The 22,115-nt window shown below is 32.6% G+C and overlaps 1 protein-coding gene across 1 annotated transcript; it reads right to left on the bottom strand.

Annotated features, from left to right (window-relative positions):
* Positions 1–228: 228 nt before the first annotated feature.
* LOC144849500 (uncharacterized) lies at positions 229–17,453 on the bottom strand. Its single transcript, XM_078706428.1, has 5 exons — positions 17,269–17,453; positions 4,822–4,914; positions 3,993–4,033; positions 3,367–3,429; positions 229–1,202 (listed from the first exon to the last, which is right to left on the bottom strand). Exons 1-5 carry the CDS (start codon positions 17,333–17,335, stop codon positions 1,122–1,124), a joined length of 345 nt encoding a protein of 114 aa, XP_078562554.1. The 5' UTR covers positions 17,336–17,453; the 3' UTR covers positions 229–1,121.
* Between the last annotated feature and the right edge of the window lie 4,662 nt (positions 17,454–22,115).

Here is a 22,115-nt window from a genome sequence, read left to right as displayed (position 1 = left end):
CGAGTTGACCAATCACAAGCTTCGGATTATTCGAACTTTCGCGTGTTACTAGTCAACACGCTTGCTTTGCGTTACATCCTTACGTTTTGTCTCCAGTGGGAACCAAGCTTTAGATACACTTGACCAAGTGTGTTGTGGAGGTAAAATACAAATTCATTTTGACCTCCTTTCTGTCGACATAACGAATAAAAAGGTTTATTTTACATTCAGACAACGTGTACACTTACAACAAGAGCTTGAAAACCATTTATTGTTCATTTCGATTCTAAACTTATTGAAACTATAAATAAACAAAATAACTCACACACACTTTTCAAATAAATATTATTCATAATGATGAATTATCAGTACAAAGTAATTTAATACTTAAAACAAATAAATCCATACTTTAATAGAAAAATAACCTTTTATTGAATGTATTTGTACATAATGGACTATTTGATTATATTCCGGTATAAATGACGTCACATCAGTGGTCGAATAAATGACGTCACATCAGTGGTCGAATAAATGACGTCACATCAGTTGTCGAATAAATGACGTCACATCAGTGATTACATACCATTTAAAAATAAATCAATAAACCTCGCGATTTCCAGACATTTCAAGATATGTTATATTAAGTATTATTAATCTTTTTGACATTTATTTGTCAAAATATGTGTTTACATTAAATGTTCGTTTCTACCGTTCTAAAAACGTCAGATACATTTCTTTCAATTTAGATGCTGTATGTATTCCGTCGTATTGTTATGAGATTACCGACGCAAAGCCTGTAGTCATTTAATTATTCTTCAAGACTATACATCAATTTCACTTAGAAAATAAGTAGGTATACTAGCTATTTCATTCTTATTAGTGTGCTGTTTCCTACGGTGAAACAATCTCCAATCATTACAAGTTTGACAGTATAGTTTTCTCCACGTTTCAAAATATTATGACCTCGATTGTCAGAATGGAACGGATACTGAAGCGATAATTAAGACGAGGAGGAAAACACTCTGCTCAATTTAACATCAGTATGCAATCCACAGCTTTCTCTCCTTTTAAAGGTATCTTTTTTATTACATTTTAAATGTTTTTTTTAAATATTTTGTTATTAAATACGCAAAAGAAAAAGTTTAATAGTCCGTGCATGTGTTCAGAAGAATTCTCCTTTCCTTGGCGCTCGACGTTAACAGAATTTGCATCAGGCTCATAAGCTGAAAAGATAATTAAAACAAAATTAATTTTATTAATCGCTGAAGAATACAACCAAATCGATACCACAAGTTCAACTATACACCACGTGATGACGCGCGCGCACAAAACACGATCATCACGTGTAATTAATCGTAACACCTCATAAACAAAACACACAATCAACAAGTCTCAATACCGTATCACATGTAACGTCTGTATTATGTTAGTGTTTAGGTAAAGGCGTCACATAATACTGTATGTGACACCAACATTCAAACATCATAACCAAAAACAAGTGTGTTTGTATGGAATGATGGTTGGAAAGGATGAACATCGTTATCTCTTGTTTTCAGAGACAAAGGTGGATTAAAAGGAAAACAAAGCTTAAAGATGTATTGTCTCACAAAAACATGAAAAATGAAGATTAATAAAATCAGACTTTAATTAGGCAATTTTTCAGTTTTAATAAAGTTAAAAAAATTATTTCACTTAGGCCTATAAAAAGACAAAAGAAACGTTTAATTTGAACCAAAAACCATTGTCTGACAGATAATTGAAGTATCTTTGCTTTAAATTACATTTTTCAGGTAAATACTTTTAGAGCGACAATACATCTTAAAAAACATGTGATTTGCGAGACATATTATCGCCATCATTTTAAGAGTTCTTTGAAAAAAATTAAAAACTACATGTATGTTTTCAATTCAGTTATACGGAATTATATTGGTTATCTTAAGTTTCAATTTGACATTAGCCAGCAATAAAAACAATATATCACAGTAAGTATCAGGAATGATATACAAATATGACATATTATGAAAATAAATGACACGGTACACTAACACTGTAGATTTTAAAAGCGGCTTAACAGAAATATGATATATCAGGAAAAATAGAAATCAATAAGCTATAAAAAGCCATTAAGAAATATATATGTTTTTGTCTATTAAGCTTGGTTCCCACTAGTGACGCAATGCAAGGACGTAGACACAACGGAAGCGAGTTGACCAATCACAAACGACTGTTAGAATAATCCATCGCTTGTGATTGGTCAAATCACTTACGTTGCGCTTAAGTCCCTGAGTTGCGTCTTTACGGAGAGCATGTCCATTTTAATTCAATATTAAACAATAATATAAACTTTCATATTGGATTTAGAATAATTAATTATTAATATTACATTTTTACCTGTTATTCCGTCAATGTATATATTTGTGGGTTCAACTTTGACGGAGTTGGTAAAATTATACAGCATTTTTATTTTCATAGAAAACGTCAGACAAGGCAGATTGTATAACCATCAATGTTATCTTTAAACATTGATACTGCTCTAGAAATGAATGTCCGAGCAGAAAGATGATGTTCTTGTCAAAAACCACTCTGGTTTGAACTAAATATTATTCCTACAACGTATTTCCAGATGTCAACGATGGATTACATGCTATATTTCATAATGCTAAAACGGACGTTTATATGGACATCTTTGATTTTATTTCAATTTCTATCAAATTTCTTTGAATTTTTATTTTATGATGAAATAATGGTATCTATCACTGTATATTATTTTTATTACGATTTGTGTGAGTTTCTTTTTCTTTCTAGAAAGAAGAGCCTCAAAGTTAACGCGCGCGTACACTATTAACGCGGTTGAATTCATACGCATGCGTGCAAAACTCGTATCATTATTTTCACGCGCGCGTACAAATACTTTAATTCTTATGTAAAAGTTATGTGCCTTTCTGTGGTATATGTACACTTAAAACAATTTTACAAACGTAGAAATATAACTGAACCATCAAAATATTATTTTTGTCATTCTCTGTAAATTTTAATTTGCTAATGTCCCAAATGAAACGGATCATTCTACTTTTTGACATGTCTTACGTACGTTTTAAAATAAAAACATGATAAGGCGTCAGACAAGTTACATTAACACCGATTGGCTAGAAAATTTCAAGCACTGTTCGTGACCTCAGAACGACGTATTTTCCCCAGTGTGAACAGGCCCTAAAGCAATGAACTCGCGTGAAAATCGACTTTACAGCCCATCTAACAAAACAATTATATAGGATCCAATTATTGTTAAGAAGTATCAAATATGGTACGCAGTATTGATATTTGACAACATGTCATACTAACATTGTTAACTCGACTCTAACATTCATTTTGAACATAAAAACTTGCCTTTTTACACCTTGATAGATCTGATGAACTTTCAGTTTGCGTGGGTTCTTGCTCGAGGTGACCCTAAAAAATAAGGTTGAAATTAATTATACCTATATTAGCAAAATAGTTTCAAGAACATTATTAGAAAGCATTTGATGACGGTGAATAACCACAAGTCGAGTTTCTATAGCCATTACTTTGGCCATTATTGTTTTTATCAAGAATTATTAGAAAAGTGTTGCGTGTCTAGGAGCGTATGAGTAAAATATTTATCTTCATCGTCATCATCAGCACCATCATAATCATCATCATCATCTTCATTATCATCATACATCATCGTCATCATCATTTATCATCATCGTCATCATCATTTATCATCATCGTCATCATTTATCATCATCATCATTATCATCATTTATCATCGTCATCATCATTTACAATCGTCATCATCATCATTATCATTTAATATCAATGTTATCATAATTATGTGAGTGGTGCTTCATCATGTTTTGTTGTAGTGATCGTTGCAATGGTATAATTACAACATTGTATTGTAGTGATCGTTGGAATGGTATAATTACAACATTGTATTGTTTGTGTTTTTCCTTTGAAATTAAAAACCACAATTAAAGATGAAACTTTACCTGGACACTTTCAGGAAACGATCGTTTTCTACAAAAATTTGCTAAAAAAGAAAGAAAAACGAAATTAGTAAGTAAATGAAATGCGGAAATGATAAACAATACATAGAAGATGGTACACTACGAAGATCATTAACGTTTGCACTCGCATTGTCCAATAGTAAATTCATAGAGCTTTTATTCTTAAGCTCTGTTTACACCATCAAACTAGTTTGACAAAAAAGTGTGATGTGCCCAAACATGGTATTGATATGTCCAAATATGGTAGTGATATGACATATATGGACACATTACATTTTGTTGTCACATAAAGTTTGATAGTGTAGACAGAGCTTTATAGTAAATTTGATTTTGAGATTTGGCAATTTCGGCATTCCTTTCTAAGGCTTGGTTCCCACTTGGTCAGACGCAACACATAAGAGCAAGTCATTTGATCAACACGGAGAGATGGATCATCCGAACTGTCGCTTTCAATTGGTCAACTCACCTGCCTCACACCTACGTTGTTTTGTTGTTGTTGCATCCAACTGGGAACCAAACTTAAACTAAATCTCATTTCGATTGACACGAAGCAATAGAGCGTGACAGACACGCGCACACATTAATCTGTGACGTCATGATTAACTCAACTTCAACGATTTAGCGTCGATTGGTTTGTCCACATGCGCACTGTCTTTCCGCTTTATTGCGCAGTGCAATCGTTACAATTCATAATGGTTTATTTTTACAGAAATCAAAACATACATGGGTGATAAAGTTGCGACAATCAACAAGAGCGGTCTCCCTGAAGAGGCCATAACCCTCTTGATACGTCACTGAAAGATAAACTTACGTAACATTGTTGGGTCTAATGACGCAATTCTGTTCAAACACCTACAAACACAAGCTCTCGAATTACAACGAGAACAGGCCAGTTGTGCAGATTCTAAAAAAAGGAAGAAAACATTGCTAATGCATAGGTCTAATATCATAACTTAAAGCAAAGAATAATATACGATCAAGTTAATCAAGTTTAGTTAAGTAAATACTGTTGTTTTAATCTTTCTTTCCTTGTTCTGTTCTATAAAGCTTGGTTCCCATTAGGACACAACGCAAGGACGGAAGCAACGCAAGCGAGTTGACCAATCACACTGATAGTTCAAAATAATCCATCGATTGTCATTGGTCAACTTTCTTACGTCCTTGCGTTACGTCCTAGTGGAAACCAAGCTTTAGGCCTAACCATAAATGTCGTTAATTTATGCTATATCTTTGGATAAGTTTGAGTAGCCATACGAGTGTGGTGATTGGTCAGTAAAACCGCTATCTAGTCACGTTCCGAACAATACTGAAACATTTTACGAATTTATTCCACGTGCGCGAGATAATAACACCAGACATCATATCGTCATAAACAAAATAATGAAATTTATATTTTAATCTACATTTCAGAGAAACATCAAATAAATGTATTAAATAAATTTAAATGTCAATAATTCCCTATTTCAGCCACGGGCTATTTTGTGGCATTATCCCGTCTCTCACGATGGTTTAAAAGTTTACAAAAACATAAAGTAAATTAAAGATTTTAACAGTAAATTAACTACAACATACGTTTTACTTAACACAAAGTTGTAATTAATATAAATACATTGCCAAAGGATAAAATTAAAAGTTAAGGTGGACGGTACGGTAATGGTTAGAATAATTCATAATTATGAATTCACGTAGCAATCTTAATCATTACCATTAAACCCCCGTAGTGTCCATTACAGAGATAATTGAACTGAAGTTTTGTCGACCGATGTGGACGGTATAAAAAGGAATAAGATGTGTATCGAATCAATTAACAAGTTTCAATGAAATGCTCCTAATTGGACCCAGTATTTGTAAGAAGATAGATATGAACAATAATTGAAAACATTTCGATGAAGGAATATTCTGTGTTCACACGGGTACGGGACAATGGATAAGTCGTTCTCTTTTCTGATGTGTTTTTATGATTTTTCTAATGATGTTGATACTTTAATTGTAAATAGTATACTATATTTCGAGTATCAAGATACAAGTCTACTTTATTGTCAAAATCTTACAATTTTGTTTTGTACCTTAGAAGAATCATTAAATAATACAAAGTGATAAATCTTAAATAAATGATAATACAAATTAGTATCTTTTAAAGTTTAGATTAAATAAATTGCATGCAATGTACAGTGTTGAAAATCTGAAACGGTTTTGACCATCCCTCAATCCTGTATATTTCCGACATAGTATAGTCTCTGACTTTCTTAATGAAACCTACAATTCATTCGATCGTTAGCAAACAATTGCACATATTCTATTCTTTTGAATGGCTCATACATCATACTGAAGATAATGAGAAAGGGAAACGCGACGGATAAGTCAAGGAAACGAGGAGAGAAATATAAATACAAAAATGATCCTCAATAACAAGATAGAGTTATTTTAGAGATAAAATGGTATAAAATGTCAATACAATTGAAGAAGAAAGGTTGATTAAAGATTATAAAAATACTAATATACAAAAGTAATACAAATCATGAAAAGTGGAATACATACAACAAGATAAAATGATATTAAACACAGATTAGAAAATTCGGTTAAAATTGAAACAAAATTACCATGAAATAATTATAATTTGATGACAAAAAAAGAAGAGATTGTGAAATTATAAATTTATTTCCCAATAAACAAATTATTATACAAATATGTGTAGAGGTTTTTCTTTGAAAGAGAATGAAGAGATGAAGCACTAGTTGACGCACATTGTATTCACAAGGTCTTAGCCTTAAACACACTTATATAATAACTATCAAATAACACACTATCATCTTATGAAAACAAATCTTTTAATACATGGTTTAAAAATGTATTTATCAAGTTGATGTTTTGCCATCAAAATTGCATTTAGGGCCACATAAACGTCAGCATAAAGCTAGTAAGTAATTGGGCCTGATAGTCACTACATTTTAGTCATAATAATTTTCGTTGCAATGTTCTTTTTGGATTAAAAACAAGATTAATTATGAATTTTTGACGTTGGGGTTCGCTGGTAAATGGTCATAACTTCCGGATGAAGATACAAAACAACTTTAAATGTTGAATATTTTAACATTTTGTTGCACGCGCATATTTTATCATTGTGATATGCACGCACATATTTTATCGTTGTGATACATACGCGCATATTTAGTGTGATATGTACGCGCATATTTAGTGTGATATGTACGCGCATATTTAGTGTGATATGTACGCGCATATTTAGTGTGATATGTACGCGCATTACATGAATATTCTTTTCAAAATATTGTATGAATGATTTTTATTTTAATGATAACGATACATTTGTATCGAATTCCTTTAAAAACTCATAATATTGTCTGACCCTTTTATATGATTTATTGAGAAGCAATGATAGTAAAACTAATTACTATAGGAAATGTTATAATGTATCAAAGGAATTACATTTCTGAAGTAATATAAAATTGCAGCAACACAAAGGAAAGAACACATTGTCACTTGCAATACAATCTCAAGTATCTAGTTTCAAACACTTGTTTATTTAACAAAAAGGAATCATTCATTATTTTGTATTAGAAAAACATATTACGTAAATATTTGATACAATATTAGTTTTGCTTGAAGCGTAGTAGTTTTTTTCAATACGAAATAATAGTCTGATCATTTAGAATCAAATTTACGAATTAGATTACAGTGATCTGTGTTGTCAGCGATGATAGCCCGGATGTTTGTCTTTTTAATACCGTATATCAAATATCTTAAGGCATTTTATCTTTTTCTTTTTCAATTCAATTAAATTTATTAATTTCTAATTCAAAAATATTAATATATTATAAATTAGATAACAAAGATGATATAATATGAATAATTGCCATAAAATACCCACACATCATTTGGGAAAAATGGTTGATTGCAAATTAAAGCAAACATATTCTTGGACAAGAAAAGAAAACTTTAAACTCGTTGTTAGTGCCTTGCAGCAGCTAAAAAAAAATATAAATACCGATTGACGCTGTGTGTAAACGCAGGGACATACGCGCAATTACAAGCGACAGTTCGGATAATCCAACGTGATTGGTCAAATTACTTGCGTTGCGCTTACGTCCATACGGTGGCAACCAAGTAATGGTAAATAGAACAAATGCTGCTGGCGTTTCTTTCTTCTTTTTTTTTACAAAATCACATACTATTATATTATTGACGAAACTTAACAACAAATGTATCAGTTGTGATTGTTTCCTTAGCAGGTTTACTACCGACATCATTAACTATTACTTAATTTAGAACACGTTTTTTATTATTTTAGAAATCACGACCAATATTCATTTGAAACAATGCCTTATAAATAATCGAATGTCTGTTTTAATTTATTATATAGTACCACATTATTCACATTAATTTTCTAAATGCATCAGCCGTAAATAATATTGCATAATATTATAAGAATTGAATAGAAAAAACGCTACAAATGTTATCAATGCATTTTAAAACAAAATTTTGATTTTTAAATCCATTACGAATATGTATTATACATAAATCACAGAATTGAAATACAGCCTGTATTGGGACTTCACTTCAGTAACAGTTTGTGTATTCATCAGTATGTATTTGTGTGTATTTAACAAGTTCAAAGTTCATTTTGAAGGATACAATAACCACAATGCATTGAACTTCTTCATTTCAGAACTTTTACACCTTTGTAGTACAATTGGTGCAGATTCTAACATTTTTTTTGTTACTGTCACCCGTGATGCGTTCAATAGTTTTTTTAAACATCTCGAAAAAGTATACTTCTAAGTTCTGTCTACACTATCAAACTAGTCTGGCGACAAAAGTGTGATGTGTCCAAATACGGTAGTAATATGTTTAAATATGGTAGTGATATGACATCATCGTGTCCATGGTCACATCATATTGTTTTTGTCACATAAAGTTTGATAGTGTAGACAGCTTAACTGTACTACAGCGACTGCCGAAGTGAAATGGTCAAAGTTAGGCGTTCGCCACAAATCAAATATTATATTGTTTTTTCCAAATTTAAACAATAAGAGTAGATCCTTACGGATCGACAGTAAGTTGTGATTAGTCTTGGCGAGTGTGTTTCAAGAAGTACGTGAAAACGAACGCTTCATGACGTGAAACGTAATATATTACTGTCACGCGATGGTCCTCGTAAAGGGTGAACATCTACTACAAAAGCTACATCTGTGACGCCATACTTATAAGATAATGAGATAGGCATTGATCTATGCATATTATTATGTATTTCAAAACTTAATTAAATATTGTTAGTAGGTTAACGTGATAAGATTTGTTTATATGAAGTATCCTGATTGTAGGTTTTGATTTCTACAATCAAAATTATTATATTTTAAAATATCTGTTTGCTGATTTGATTAATTCAGACACTATCACGTGATGAATCTATCTATGAACTATTCATCATGCTTCATTATTACTATTTTACTAATTGTTTTATTTATAGTCTCGATTAAGCCCATGGGCTGTTCCAGACACACACGATGGATTTGTCGAATTGTCGCTTGTCATTGGTCAACTCGCTTGCGTTGCGCGCCGTCGCTGCTGAGTTTGCGTACAGAGAGCCAACGTTGTGCGAGATGTTAACATTTATACCGTATAAGGATAAATGGAATTGCTTGTTCCTCTTATTATGCTACCGATTTTTTTCAAGAAACTCAGTCAAACAGACATGAGAAGTTATAAATAGTTTTCAATGCGAAAGGAGAACAATTTCAATATACATTTATCATTTAAAGTCGTATCACATACATATTTGGCATCAGCAATAGCAAATAGGTTTGATGTCGGTTAGCAGTCGAATCAATTACATTTAATTGTGTAGTAAAGTAATGTATGCTTAAATACAAGATTGTTGGTTGCTTACATACACTTACATTTGTTACTTAATTTATCATTTACTTTAACCGTAGTTATTTATATACAGGATTTTCTAAGATATTGATAAATTGAAAAGGAAAAGCGTCGTGGAAACTTGAGTTATAAAAATAAAAGTAATCATGCAACACCATTGCTATATATCTCATGACAAACAAAATTCTATAGGATCCTAAAAACAGTGAATATTTCCGAAACTGGACTTATAATGAGTAGTAGTTTAGAGCAGTAATTTGTGGCAATGTGGCAGGTTTTGAGGGGGAGTGTGTATAAATTGATACACATTTGTATTTTTATGCTTGTCTGGTGCTAAGTTAACGGAATAGACAAGTGTGTGTAATACAAAGTGAACACCTAACTGCACATTAAGCCACCAATTAACCTATTCAAAATGTGCAAACAGAATTAATTACAAGAGCTCACACTCTAAGTAAGTTAATGAACTAGACCTAGATCTAAGCATCCTTCTACATTGTAGCTTACACACATCACGTATCATCAAGACAAAATCCAAAGAAGAAAAGATGAATAAAAGTGGAAGATACTGTATAGAAAATCAATATTTTATCTGTTTTATAATACATAAATTTAATTTTAAAAACATTTATCACTTTATGTGTTATATCGTTAATGCAAATTTGAATATAGTTATCAAATGGCTAACTGAAACCATGTTGAGAAATGAAGCGTTCAAAAGCTGATGAAAATGACATGCATTTTGTAGGGTGCGCGTCGCGTCGACTTTCTGTGATATCACCATGGCATATTACTGACAGAATGTACGGTAAAAGACGTATATTGCAATTGCTTTAGACAATTTAAAAGTTGATGCTAATTTTGGTAAATCTTAATTCTGCAATGCCGAAGACATCCAATGCCATTGGTTAATTACTACGTCATACCTAATATTAGCAACCACTATTCTTTCAAATACTGTGGGTTTTTTTTAGCGTCGACCACTCGAGTCGTCGAGAGTTAATATCCGTAGAAAGAAGTAACTAAGGTTACTTAAAACATAAGATGACAAAGATTTATTTAGGTCAAATATGTACATTAAAATGATGTACCGCCAATTAAATCCACGTAAGTATAATTAGTATTCGATGTTCTATCTATAATCGTGAATGAACAAATAGATTGCAACTTAAAATAGTTGTCACGTTTACCGCATTGGGGTTTGCCAAGATACCTAACGAAAGGTATTATGGGTAATTTCTAGTCCTATTAATATTTTCATGGCCTTGTTCAGGTAACCACAATCCCACATTACAGATTCGAGACATTACCTTTCATCTCTTAAGTTGCAAGAGAACTACTTTATAATGTCTTCCCTTTTCCATTCTAAAAAGAAAATAATTTCTACTAACTGTTTATGTCTACATCTGCTTTAATATAATTTTATATGAAAAAATAACTGAGTTCGAAATCTTTTTTAGATAACCGTTGATAATTAATGTGGAAATTAAAAAGGAATATTTTTTAAGTGTCATTATACTTTTTCTATCAACTATTCATCATCAAGTGATGCGTGAAAGACAGTAACCTCTGTTTTCAAATAAATATCGAAATAGTCTCTTTAACTTCTCATTTTATTTGTATTATTAAAATGATGATGGCGGTCTTATGAGAATTGGTTCCGGTTAATCCTGTTACTTGTCTAGGTCATACAGGTTCAAATTAATTGCATTTCTGTTTACTACGGATTCTCTTTTTAATCACCGGTTGCTTTGATTCCATTGACACTATAGCTATGAGTTTCACCAGAAACAGCTAATGCTGATGGAATGAGGTATGGCAGTACTCGTGATAATGGCTAGTAAGTATAATAGCTATATCTAATTGTTTGTCATCCATTTGTAAGATTTCTGTTTTCAAGTTCAAATTATATTTACTTAACCATTGATGGGAAATGTGTTGAATATTCGCTTTCATGTTTGAGCGCAGTAGGCTATCCTCCCACAAACTATTTTAGTTTTATTGTTCCAAATCTGACAATCAAAGTGTAATCACGATTACAAGTCTTTTTTGGTGTAAATACTAAAAATAGAAATGCTTATCCAAAGAAACACCTTATGGCATTAATTTACCGTATTTAATTTTAAATATTAAAAACAGCTATTAACAGCTATGCTTAAGGTAACCGTCTGCATCAACGATATTATCAATTATGTTGACATTAAAACGTATCATTTAAAAAAATGTACATTTTCCAATTCCAAAAACTTTGTTAGACATTGCTTATGGGGTAATTGAGATAAATAGGCTTAATTATATCTTAAGAAAAATAAGTTGTCGAAAAATAATCTGTTTATTCCAAAATATTGACGTTCAATCAAGATGTTTGTACAAGAACACAAGAAAGGCTCATCAGATACAGAAAATTCAGATAAACAAAAAAGTATAATTTATAATTGTAATAAGTAATGATGTAACAACTAGACTAACTACTCCATTTACTTATTTATTTGGTCAAACTAAACAATATACAAGAAAAATGCAAAGAACAAAACTATACCAGCAAGATAAAAAAAATCATGGCCCTAGAAAAATGTTCCCTTCTATCATAAGTACAGTAGGCCTACGCAAAAGAAAGTCATAAGCCACCGAGGGAAAACGTTAGCTACAGTTACGCGTAGTAGAGATGCAACGCAAGGACGTACGCGCAACGCAAGCGAGTTAACAAATGACAAGCGACAGTCGAATAAATCCATCGATTGTGATTGGTCGAACCCCTTAGTGGTATCTAAAAAAAGAAAGAGCATGGTCGTGGATAACAGACAAACTGATCTAATAACTTATCGTTTTCGTCTTTAGTGTGATTGGAATCATAACTATGTAAAGTATATAATAGTGTATAGCGTATATCGAATAACAATTGAATAACATTACATAGTCTGAACATAAAGCAACAGGATTTCTGTACGAATCTTTAGATAAATAGAAATATTGATGAGCTGAAAGATGAATGCGATGGATTGTATGTAAGTGCTAAATACACCTTTCCAATTATCTATATCTTGCCGAGTTTCAGCTCAAGTACGCTGTGCGTCTACACATCGCAAGATTTGCCGACGACGACACCACAATGAACTTTTGGTAAAAACATTACACGCATGGATTAAAATACAAGGTTAAATCAACAACAAGCGCAAAAGTGGAGATTCGATTGATCGCTTCTGAACGTAATCTTGAACATCATCACGTGACATGAAAGTCATATTTTTGCATCAATCATTTCCATAGTGGACATTTCACTTACTAAGGTAGAAAGAAAGCTACAATCTATTCAACTCTGAGTCTTTACTTTGCTGGAACGATCAATCACTTCAACGTGCCCACTTTCAATACGTGTTTTAAGGCATTTTATTGATGACGTCATCATTGGTCGAAATGACTTGTTTTGCTCATGGTCGTGTTCTTATTATTACCTAATAGGACTATTCTAAAATTTTAAATAAATTGTCGGAAATCATGTTTATTTTTAGAATGGCGTTCAAAATAAAAACCATTTAATTGGCTGTAATGAGGTGTTTACGCGCGCGTATAATTGTATTTATGTATTTAAAAATTAGCTTATTTACTCTTCTTGACATTGTTTGTAAAATTTGGTTTGTTTGGTTATTGAACTATTTTAAATTGGAAATTGACGAATATTTCTCTTTACTTACTACCAGATTACAGATTCAGTTTAAAAAAAGCTTATGCCTAGAAAAAGTCAAACGACAAACAAAATTCCCGTTTTCAACCATTTTAAATTAAAAATTTACGATTATTTTCGCTGTAAGCGCAACGCAAGTAAATTGAGCAATCACAAGCAATGGATTATATGTCACTTTGTCATTGGTCAACTCGCTATGCGTTTACGTCCCTGCGTTACGTTCTAGTGGGAAACCAAGCTTTAAGACGACGAATATGAATAGGATTTAATGTATTCCGAATTATACCTAGGCTCATATTTACGTGGAAATAACGTTTTAGAACGCTCCCAACCTGTCCCCCGTCATTTTGATTCCTCTTTCTAAGGATTTAAAATGTCCGTTCCTGCTTATCCTTCGTGTGGGAGTTAAGACAACTGTTCGTATTTTTAAGTATGTTCTTTAATTTGGACAATGTTCGTTAAGATGGATTTGTTGTCTAGTGGTTATTCAACTTATTTTTCGGGACTATGGATAATTTATTCTCTGCCAAAGTAGACACTTAATGGTGCTTCAATGTGATGCTAAGTTTCAAATTGATAGTTTAATCTTTAAATGGGACAAATTGATAGTGTTGGTATGCACGAGAGATTGAAATACGATTACCTGATGAATCCGCTTTATACAATAATATTTAATATACTCTATAAATTTAATTAAACATAAAAACAAATAATCTGTTATAATTTCAATAATATAGAAATTTGAATTAAAACGTGATAAAACTAAAATGTTCAATATGACTGAATTGGTCTACTAAAAGTAATTTATAATACTTACTGCAGTAATTAGAATCCGCTATGTTATCGGTGGTGGCACGGATAATGAAGTAATGGTTGATTTTTTTTATCTGTTGTGAAGTAATGGTTGATGATTAAACCCCACGCTGCTTAGTCCCCCTCTCCTACTCAAAACCTTAACAAAGCTAAAGGTACACACGCGTCTAAAAGGCGTCAAGGAGACGGCGCGCCACTCGTCTACGCAGCTGCTGAGTATATAATCATTCTGCGCATGCTCAGAAATATATACTTTTTACTTACTTAGATTCAACGAAAGCTGTTGTAAATTTAAAGGACGGAGAAATTACTAAACTAATTCATTAATGATTAAATCACAAACAAAAGAGATCGAAGACAAAATAGGTATGAAAAACATAATGCAAGTCGAAATTATAATCTATTCATATCAACTAACAGGAAAACTTTATTTGTTTTAACCGGATAAATTAGGGACCTATTATACTAAACACATTTAAACATCTGCATTTGCTGCATGTTTAAAATGATATGCGCAATTCATATCTATCTGAGAACCAAGCACATAATGTATATGACGTAATGATTCTCTTAAGATTTGAGCAGATTGATAGAGTCTGTCATTCCCAGATGAAGCGGCATAAATCACATAAAATGAAGTAGACGACGGAGAATGATAATAGATTGTAACAAAACTACGAAGAGAAACAATAGCTTAAAACCACTAAAGTAAATTGATTTTCGATTAGATGCATAGACATTTCCTCCTAAACGTATGTGACGACAAGGTAAAATATTCATGACATATTTTGAAGTCTGCAAAAATCGTTTTAAACCATTCTTTTTTGGATATAAAATATTTGTATTAGACACTCAAATAAAAACAAAAATACAACAACATGAAATAATTGATAAATACAGAATATAATATTACACTTTCACGTCGCCTAGCAAAACTCTGGAGTTCCAGAGTTTTGCTAGGCGACGTGAAAAATATGAAGTATGAAGTTCTGTCTACACTATCAAACTTTATGTGACAAACAAATATGATGTGCCCATATATGGACATGATGATGTGATATCAATACCATATTTGGGCATATCACTACCATATTTTGGCACATCACACTTTTTTGTGAGTTTGATAGACAGAGCTTAAGAAATGAAATATCAACGGCTAGTTTGATGAACCTACATTTGTTAACCCTGTCAAATCGTTCTGTTCAACTTACAGATGATTTAGTCATTATTTCATTACATTATTAACGAAATCAATAATAGTAATAATTAAATTACACTATGATCGCAATCAATACGTAGGCTCCAAGTGGGTTTGTAATGGAGACTTGCCTCCATTCCTTAATCAATACACTGCCACACCTGTTTTAAGACGGTCTTGTTTACATTTATTATGTGTTAATGACGTTTTACATGTTTTATCAAGCAGAACGTTTCTTGTTCGAATCTCGATTAAGTCGTGTTTACTTTTTCAATCTTAGCAGACCTTTCCGAGTTAGAAATTCAATCTTGGTTGGGTCGACATTTTCTTCATTCTGAGAAGATTGAAGAGTATGAATCTCGGTTGGACTATATTTAGATAACTACCTGTATATAACTTTATGGTTGGACCGATTTGTTTCACTCGCTAGAACTTTTTTTCGAACGAGTTCAACAATCTCAATTTGCACACTCTTGGCAGAATGTTCCGAGTTAATGTAGGTTCGACCGATTGTTTAATCTTAGCGAATCTCAGTTTGCACACTCTTGGCAGAATGTTCCGAGTTAATGTAGGTTCGACCGATTGTTTAATCTTAGCGAATCTCAGTTTGCACACTCTTGGCAGAATGTTCCGAGTTAATGTAGGTTCGACCGATTGTTTAATCTTAGCGAATCTCAGTTTGCACACTCTTGACAGAATGTTCCGAGTTAATGTAGGTTCGACCGATTGTTTAATCTTAGCGAATCTCAGTTTGCACACTCTTGACAGAATGTTCCGAGTTAATGTAGGTTCGACCGATTGTTTAATCTTAGCGAATCTCAGTTTGCACACTCTTGACAGAATGTTCCGAGTTAATGTAGGTTCGACCGATTGTTTAATCTTAGCGAATCTCGGTTTGCACACTCTTGGCAGAATGTTCAGAGTTAATGCAGGTTCGACCGATTTTTAAGCAGTTCGAATCTCGGTTGGTGCGATTTTATTATCTGCTAGAATTTTTTTCTATTTTTACTTTTTCTCACAGTAGTCATGAATCTTGTCTTATTTAAATGTCATGTGAGCAGATTGTCACCTTTAGGGAAGTGACATTTTCTGAAGTGACATTCTTTGAAGTGACATTCTCTGATTTAACCATTTCTAATTGATAGGTCCTAATGCTGTATTATTTCCTCATTAGATGATCCACACTAGGCGGATCAGTTTGTTAGTAACTGTCTTCTTACGCTGTATTTATGTACTATGCGTGCCTTTCAGATACTACAGTAATATCTCGTTATATTAATTTCGCGTTGTTGACATTTCTATCAACGAATTAATAAAGCCATGGGACAGACACTTTTGAATGACACCCGCTAACAACACCTTCTTGCAATGTTTTCTTAGCGCTACATTTTAATAGATAAACATTTAACCGAGCTGTCTTTGTAAATTAAAAAGACAAGTTGTTGATGTACTCAAGTACTTAAAGCATTTAAGTTAATTAATAATGCTAAGTTCTGGTAATTTTTAAATGAAAGCTACACTGGTTCCATCGGCAAAAAAACAACTATTTTCAACATTGTACTTAATCAAATTAAACATTGTCATTGAACTTCGTCCAGGAGATGTTAAACTTAAACAACATCAACAATAATTTCAGAATAAAAAAGATAAAGAATAACAAAGAACAAACTTACCTATATGTGTTAGCAGCAAACTAAGAACTAAAACAAGTCCTAATTTGGTTGGTGATATTACAAGCATTATTGTTGTATTGTTAAACAACACTACACTGAGCCGCCGCGAACCTTAATCACAACTATGTTATCTCTGCTTTATTTCTCAAGTAACTATCAAATGCAGTTCCACCCTCTAACTCCGGCGACGCATCCCTGCTTTAAATATAAATGTTTTATTCTACATCAAATATTAGTTTAGCCCAGGGGGCGTGCTTTCGTGATTCCAGCTCAAATGCAACGAACCAACCAGTGTCGCCCTTTCTTGCATAATGGGTGTGTTTACTTGGTTTTAGTAACCATGGTAATGTCACAAGTCAATCATCAATGGGTTTGCGAAAGTAAAAATATAAAGATAAGTGCAAATTATTGGAGAGAAATTAAGCAATACATCTTCGATAACTTATTTAAATGTTTATGTAGGCCTGCGCCTAGTAAACTTGGTTTCCCCTAGGACGCAACGTAAGCGCAACTTGATTTGACCAATCCCGGCTTGATGGAACGTCTGAACTATCGCTTGTAATTGGTCAACTAATTTGCACTGCGCATACGCCATAATGATTGTGTTCAAGTGGAAACCAAGCGTTAGTGTGCCTAGATTTGTTTTGTATTAAGAGCACGAAACACATTAATATTTCTAATTAAATTTACTTTCAAATGTCATTTATGTATTTTATTATATTGCATATTATATGTTTACCTAAGTGGATGACTAACTCAAAATCCTTTCATTGACCAACAACGTATCTTTATTTTTCAGCTGAAATTTGCATTTTTATGATGGTTAAATTGTCACAATGGATATGTGAGCTTTACTTTGGTACACAGTCATTGCTCACACACAGTCACTCACGGTTTCCTAGAAAATTAATTAATATTCTGCCATTTTAAAATTGCTGATAAATGTTGACACGGAATGAACCAGGAAAAATAATTTTAAAACGACGTAAATACGTCAAATCATTGCATCATTTTTCTGCGATGATTTTGAGATACATGTGGATGCTATTGAATATGCGCGTTCATTTCTCGATATAGACAGTTTAATAATATCAATAACTTACCTTTTTCCAAATTGAATAATAAATTTGACTGATGACGTAATAGAGTCTACACTTCATAAACTTCGCTATAAACGATACGGCACAAAATGGCGACGAACTCATGTCTTTGAGCTTTGCCGACCGTTCTAAATCTTGATGATTTAAAAAAGTACTGAAAAAATGAATCGAACTTTCAGCAGATTTCAGGTTTTAATACATATTATTGACGTAGACATTTTTGTTTTTTACCAACCAATGAATGCACATTATCATTATCTGGAGAGGAAATCAGAAATATAAAATATGATCGTTTTATCTGGAGAGGAAATCAGAAATATAAAATATGTTGGTGCAGTAACTTGATAACCTGTTTTCAATACAAACAACCACAAAATATTTGATGCGTGGGTAGACAGTGTAATGAAATAAACAACATAATGTTCAACATAAAATGTGTGTACATGTTTACAAGATCTCAAACAAAGTAAATGTTCAAGAAGAAGAAGAAGAACATTTTATGATCACATATTAAAACATTTATATTTAAAAACATAATGGTTGTAAAGTTGGTTACCTCGACGACCCGATAGATCACCATCACTACTGTCGCTTGTGATTGGTAAACTCACTTTGCGCTACGCGTAACGCGAAAGTTGGTTACCTACGACGCGATGGATCATCATCACTCTGTCGCTTGTGATTGGTAAACTCACTTTGCGCTACGCGTAATGCGTGTAAAGTTGGTTACCTACGACGCGATGGATCATCATCACTCTGTCGCTTGTGATTGGTAAACTCACTTTGCGCTACGCGTAATGCGTGTAAAGTTGGTTACATACGACGCGATGGATCATTATCACTCTGTCGCTTGTGATTGGTAAACTCACTTTGCGCTACGCGTAATGCGTGTAAAGTTGGTTACCTACGTGAGAAGAACCGCCGCCAACTGTTTAATAACCTTCCCCATTTCTCCCCCATAAAGCGCATGGATGTCAATTCTTTTGATTTTTAATTTATGTAATAATCTATTTATAGATGTCTGTAACAGTATATGGGTTGCTTATAGATTAAAAAGAAATGCTTCTCAGTTACTTTTGACATTTGATGTACCATAACTCGTCTCTAAATTGATACCCGAAGAAAAAAATAATAACAAATTGAAAAATTAGCGTCGATATTTTTTCAAAGAACATATTTAACGTATATATTTTGATGAATGTTAATAAACGGAAATGGACATATATTTCTAAAAGACAAATCAATACAACCATGTTTTAAGTTTCTATTCCATAGCTTGTGAATGGTCCAATATAATTGTCGATTCTGTACCGTGACTAAGACGGCACTCATTCCTTCCCCAATTATCTCAAATTGACTCATATAATTGTTGTCAATAAATTATAATTGCTGATAATGTTTTAAAGTGCTAATCAATCACTATTAACAAATGTTAAAATTTACATATAAATTATTATATTTGAAGGTCTTTTCACCATCATAACATGTTTACAAAATTATTCAATAAACTCATTTTGCACAATTAACAGCAAGGAATAACACACTAGGACGCAACGTACGTCAACGCTAGTGACTTGTCCAATCACGAGCAAACGTTCAGATATTTTATCGCGCGTCGTGAAATTATGAGCGTTGCTCGTACATCCTTGCGTTTTGCCATAGTGATAGGAAACATGCTTAAGATTGGTTCCCACTATGAATGTCAACAACTAAATTATTTCTGTTAATATAAAATATTAATATTAACTAGAATTTAATTCGTCACTTTGACGAATTATAGGTGATCATTTTTATCATTTTACTGAAATTAATTTTTTTTAAACATGCACGTACGTTAACATACGATCGGAAAATGTTGATGTATGCCATCCTATTATATGCTTATAGTGCTGAGTTGTGCCTATATGCCATATACAATATGTACAGTATATACTGTATATCTATATACAGTGTAGCATAGGTGAAATTACGAGACACACATGTTCTAATTTTTTGGCATGATGACGTTATCAAACTAAACTTTAAGATGACAATTTCGAAAGATAATTAATTGAGCAAAAAAATATAAGATTTGGAAAAAAAATTGGCACGTAGAAGCGCTGTGCGCGCTCTTTGAATTGTGTATAACTTTGACGAAAAATATGAAAAAACTACTTTTTCACTTCAACTGGCCATATGTTAACGTTACAACATCCGATAGGCTTAATTTTTATATGAATTAATATCTACATTTCATCAGCTTTCATAATAAATTATAATCATCAAGGTAACCTTCAATTCTGAAGAGCTGTACGATATTCAAATTTACTGCGAAGGTGAAATTACACGGCCTACGTTATTCAAGTTTTTACGCGTGATGACGTCATTAAAATGAAGATAGTGTCAACTCATGATAAAGATAATTAATTAAGCAAGCACATACTGAAAGTTGTGCGAAATTCGAGCACACATAACCAAGATGCGCTCTGTTGAATGTGATAATCTACACAAAAAGATAAAAAAATATTAATATTAAAAATGATCATATAATAATAATATGCACGTTTTACACGGTATTGTATATATACGCTTTGTTCAAAACTACTAAATGTAATTTTAATATCATAATAATCAATACGTCGTATTGTTCTTAAAATCTATATGAACTTAATATTAGTGTTGTGAAGAACAGTAGCAATATTGAGATAATAAATTGAGCGTAATGGCATAGTGCTTTCCAAATTGGCAACAAGAACACGTCACGGACGCGTTGTAAAGCAAAACAAAAGGATCGGCAAGGTGTGTTATGATAACAACGATTTTTCTTGGCAATTACCTCTGCCATTAATGGCTAATATTACCTCATTGTCATCTCAATCTCTTGCTTATTTTTCGAATCAACTTGTAATGCTAACAATACAGAGGTTGTGAATACAAATTAACTTAAGTCTCCATTAAACGTCGATACATTTTCTTAAGATCAAACTTAATGAGGCTAAACCATTCTTGTAGACCATTTAATATTGAAAACCTATTACATAACGTCGAATCAAAATAACAATAGACAATAGAGAACATGAAAAAAAAATTTAAAAAATAGCTTAAGCGTGGTTCCCACTATCGACGCTATGCAAGGACGCAACGCAAGCGAGTTGATCAATCACAGGCGACTGTTCGAATAATCCATCGTTTGTGATTGGTCATATCAATTTGCGTTGCGTTACGTCCTTGCGTTGCGTCCTCGTGGGAACAAGGTTTATTGCCAAACTGAAGGCCTCACCAAAATGTGACGCCGGTTCACATGACAAATATGCACGCGCGCGTCTCATCTTATCCGGTGGGGTGTGGCCAGCGCTAACGGTCAGATTTAACAGGATATTATTTTTTATATCGCCCTACAACGAATCCTGGCTGGTATATTCATAGACCTAACCCAGATCTGCCTCCTAACCACTAACATACAAGTTTACTTTTTAATCATAGTAATGTGCTCACGTGCTATGAGGCGTTATTTTCCTCATAATACTCTAAACATGCGGCTAATTTAAACAGCTTTTGTTACATGTTGCACATTATATCAAGCGCCGATTACTAATTATTAATAGCTTTTATCCAAAGCCCTAACAAGAAATTAATCTCTACAAACGTTATAACGTCTTATATGTCTAGCCTGGGGAAATATACTAATCTTCAATTATTGCACAATTTGGCTAATTTGTGATCACTAATCCTTAATTATTATATGAGTTGGTTAAATTGTCAGGCACA

This window comes from Antedon bifida, chromosome 8 (genome assembly GCF_963402885.1).
Source record: "Antedon bifida chromosome 8, ecAntBifi1.1, whole genome shotgun sequence".
NCBI classification, from domain to species: domain Eukaryota; kingdom Metazoa; phylum Echinodermata; class Crinoidea; order Comatulida; family Antedonidae; genus Antedon; species Antedon bifida.
Note: the sequence above shows the minus strand (reverse complement) of the source record. Positions and strands in the feature narration are given on the sequence as shown.

Bases quoted from the DNA above. Each gene is read 5' to 3' on its own strand.
- LOC144849500 (XM_078706428.1), bottom strand. From the start codon at position 17,335: ATGCTTGTAATATCACCAACCAAATTAGGACTTGTTTTAGTTCTTAGT. The intron at 4,915-17,268 runs GTAAGTTTGTTC...TCCTTTTTTTAG, and splicing joins TTTGCTGCTAACACATATAG to AATCTGCACAACTGGCCTGT. The intron at 3,430-3,992 runs GTAAAGTTTCAT...CTTATTTTTTAG, and splicing joins CGTTTCCTGAAAGTGTCCAG to GGTCACCTCGAGCAAGAACC.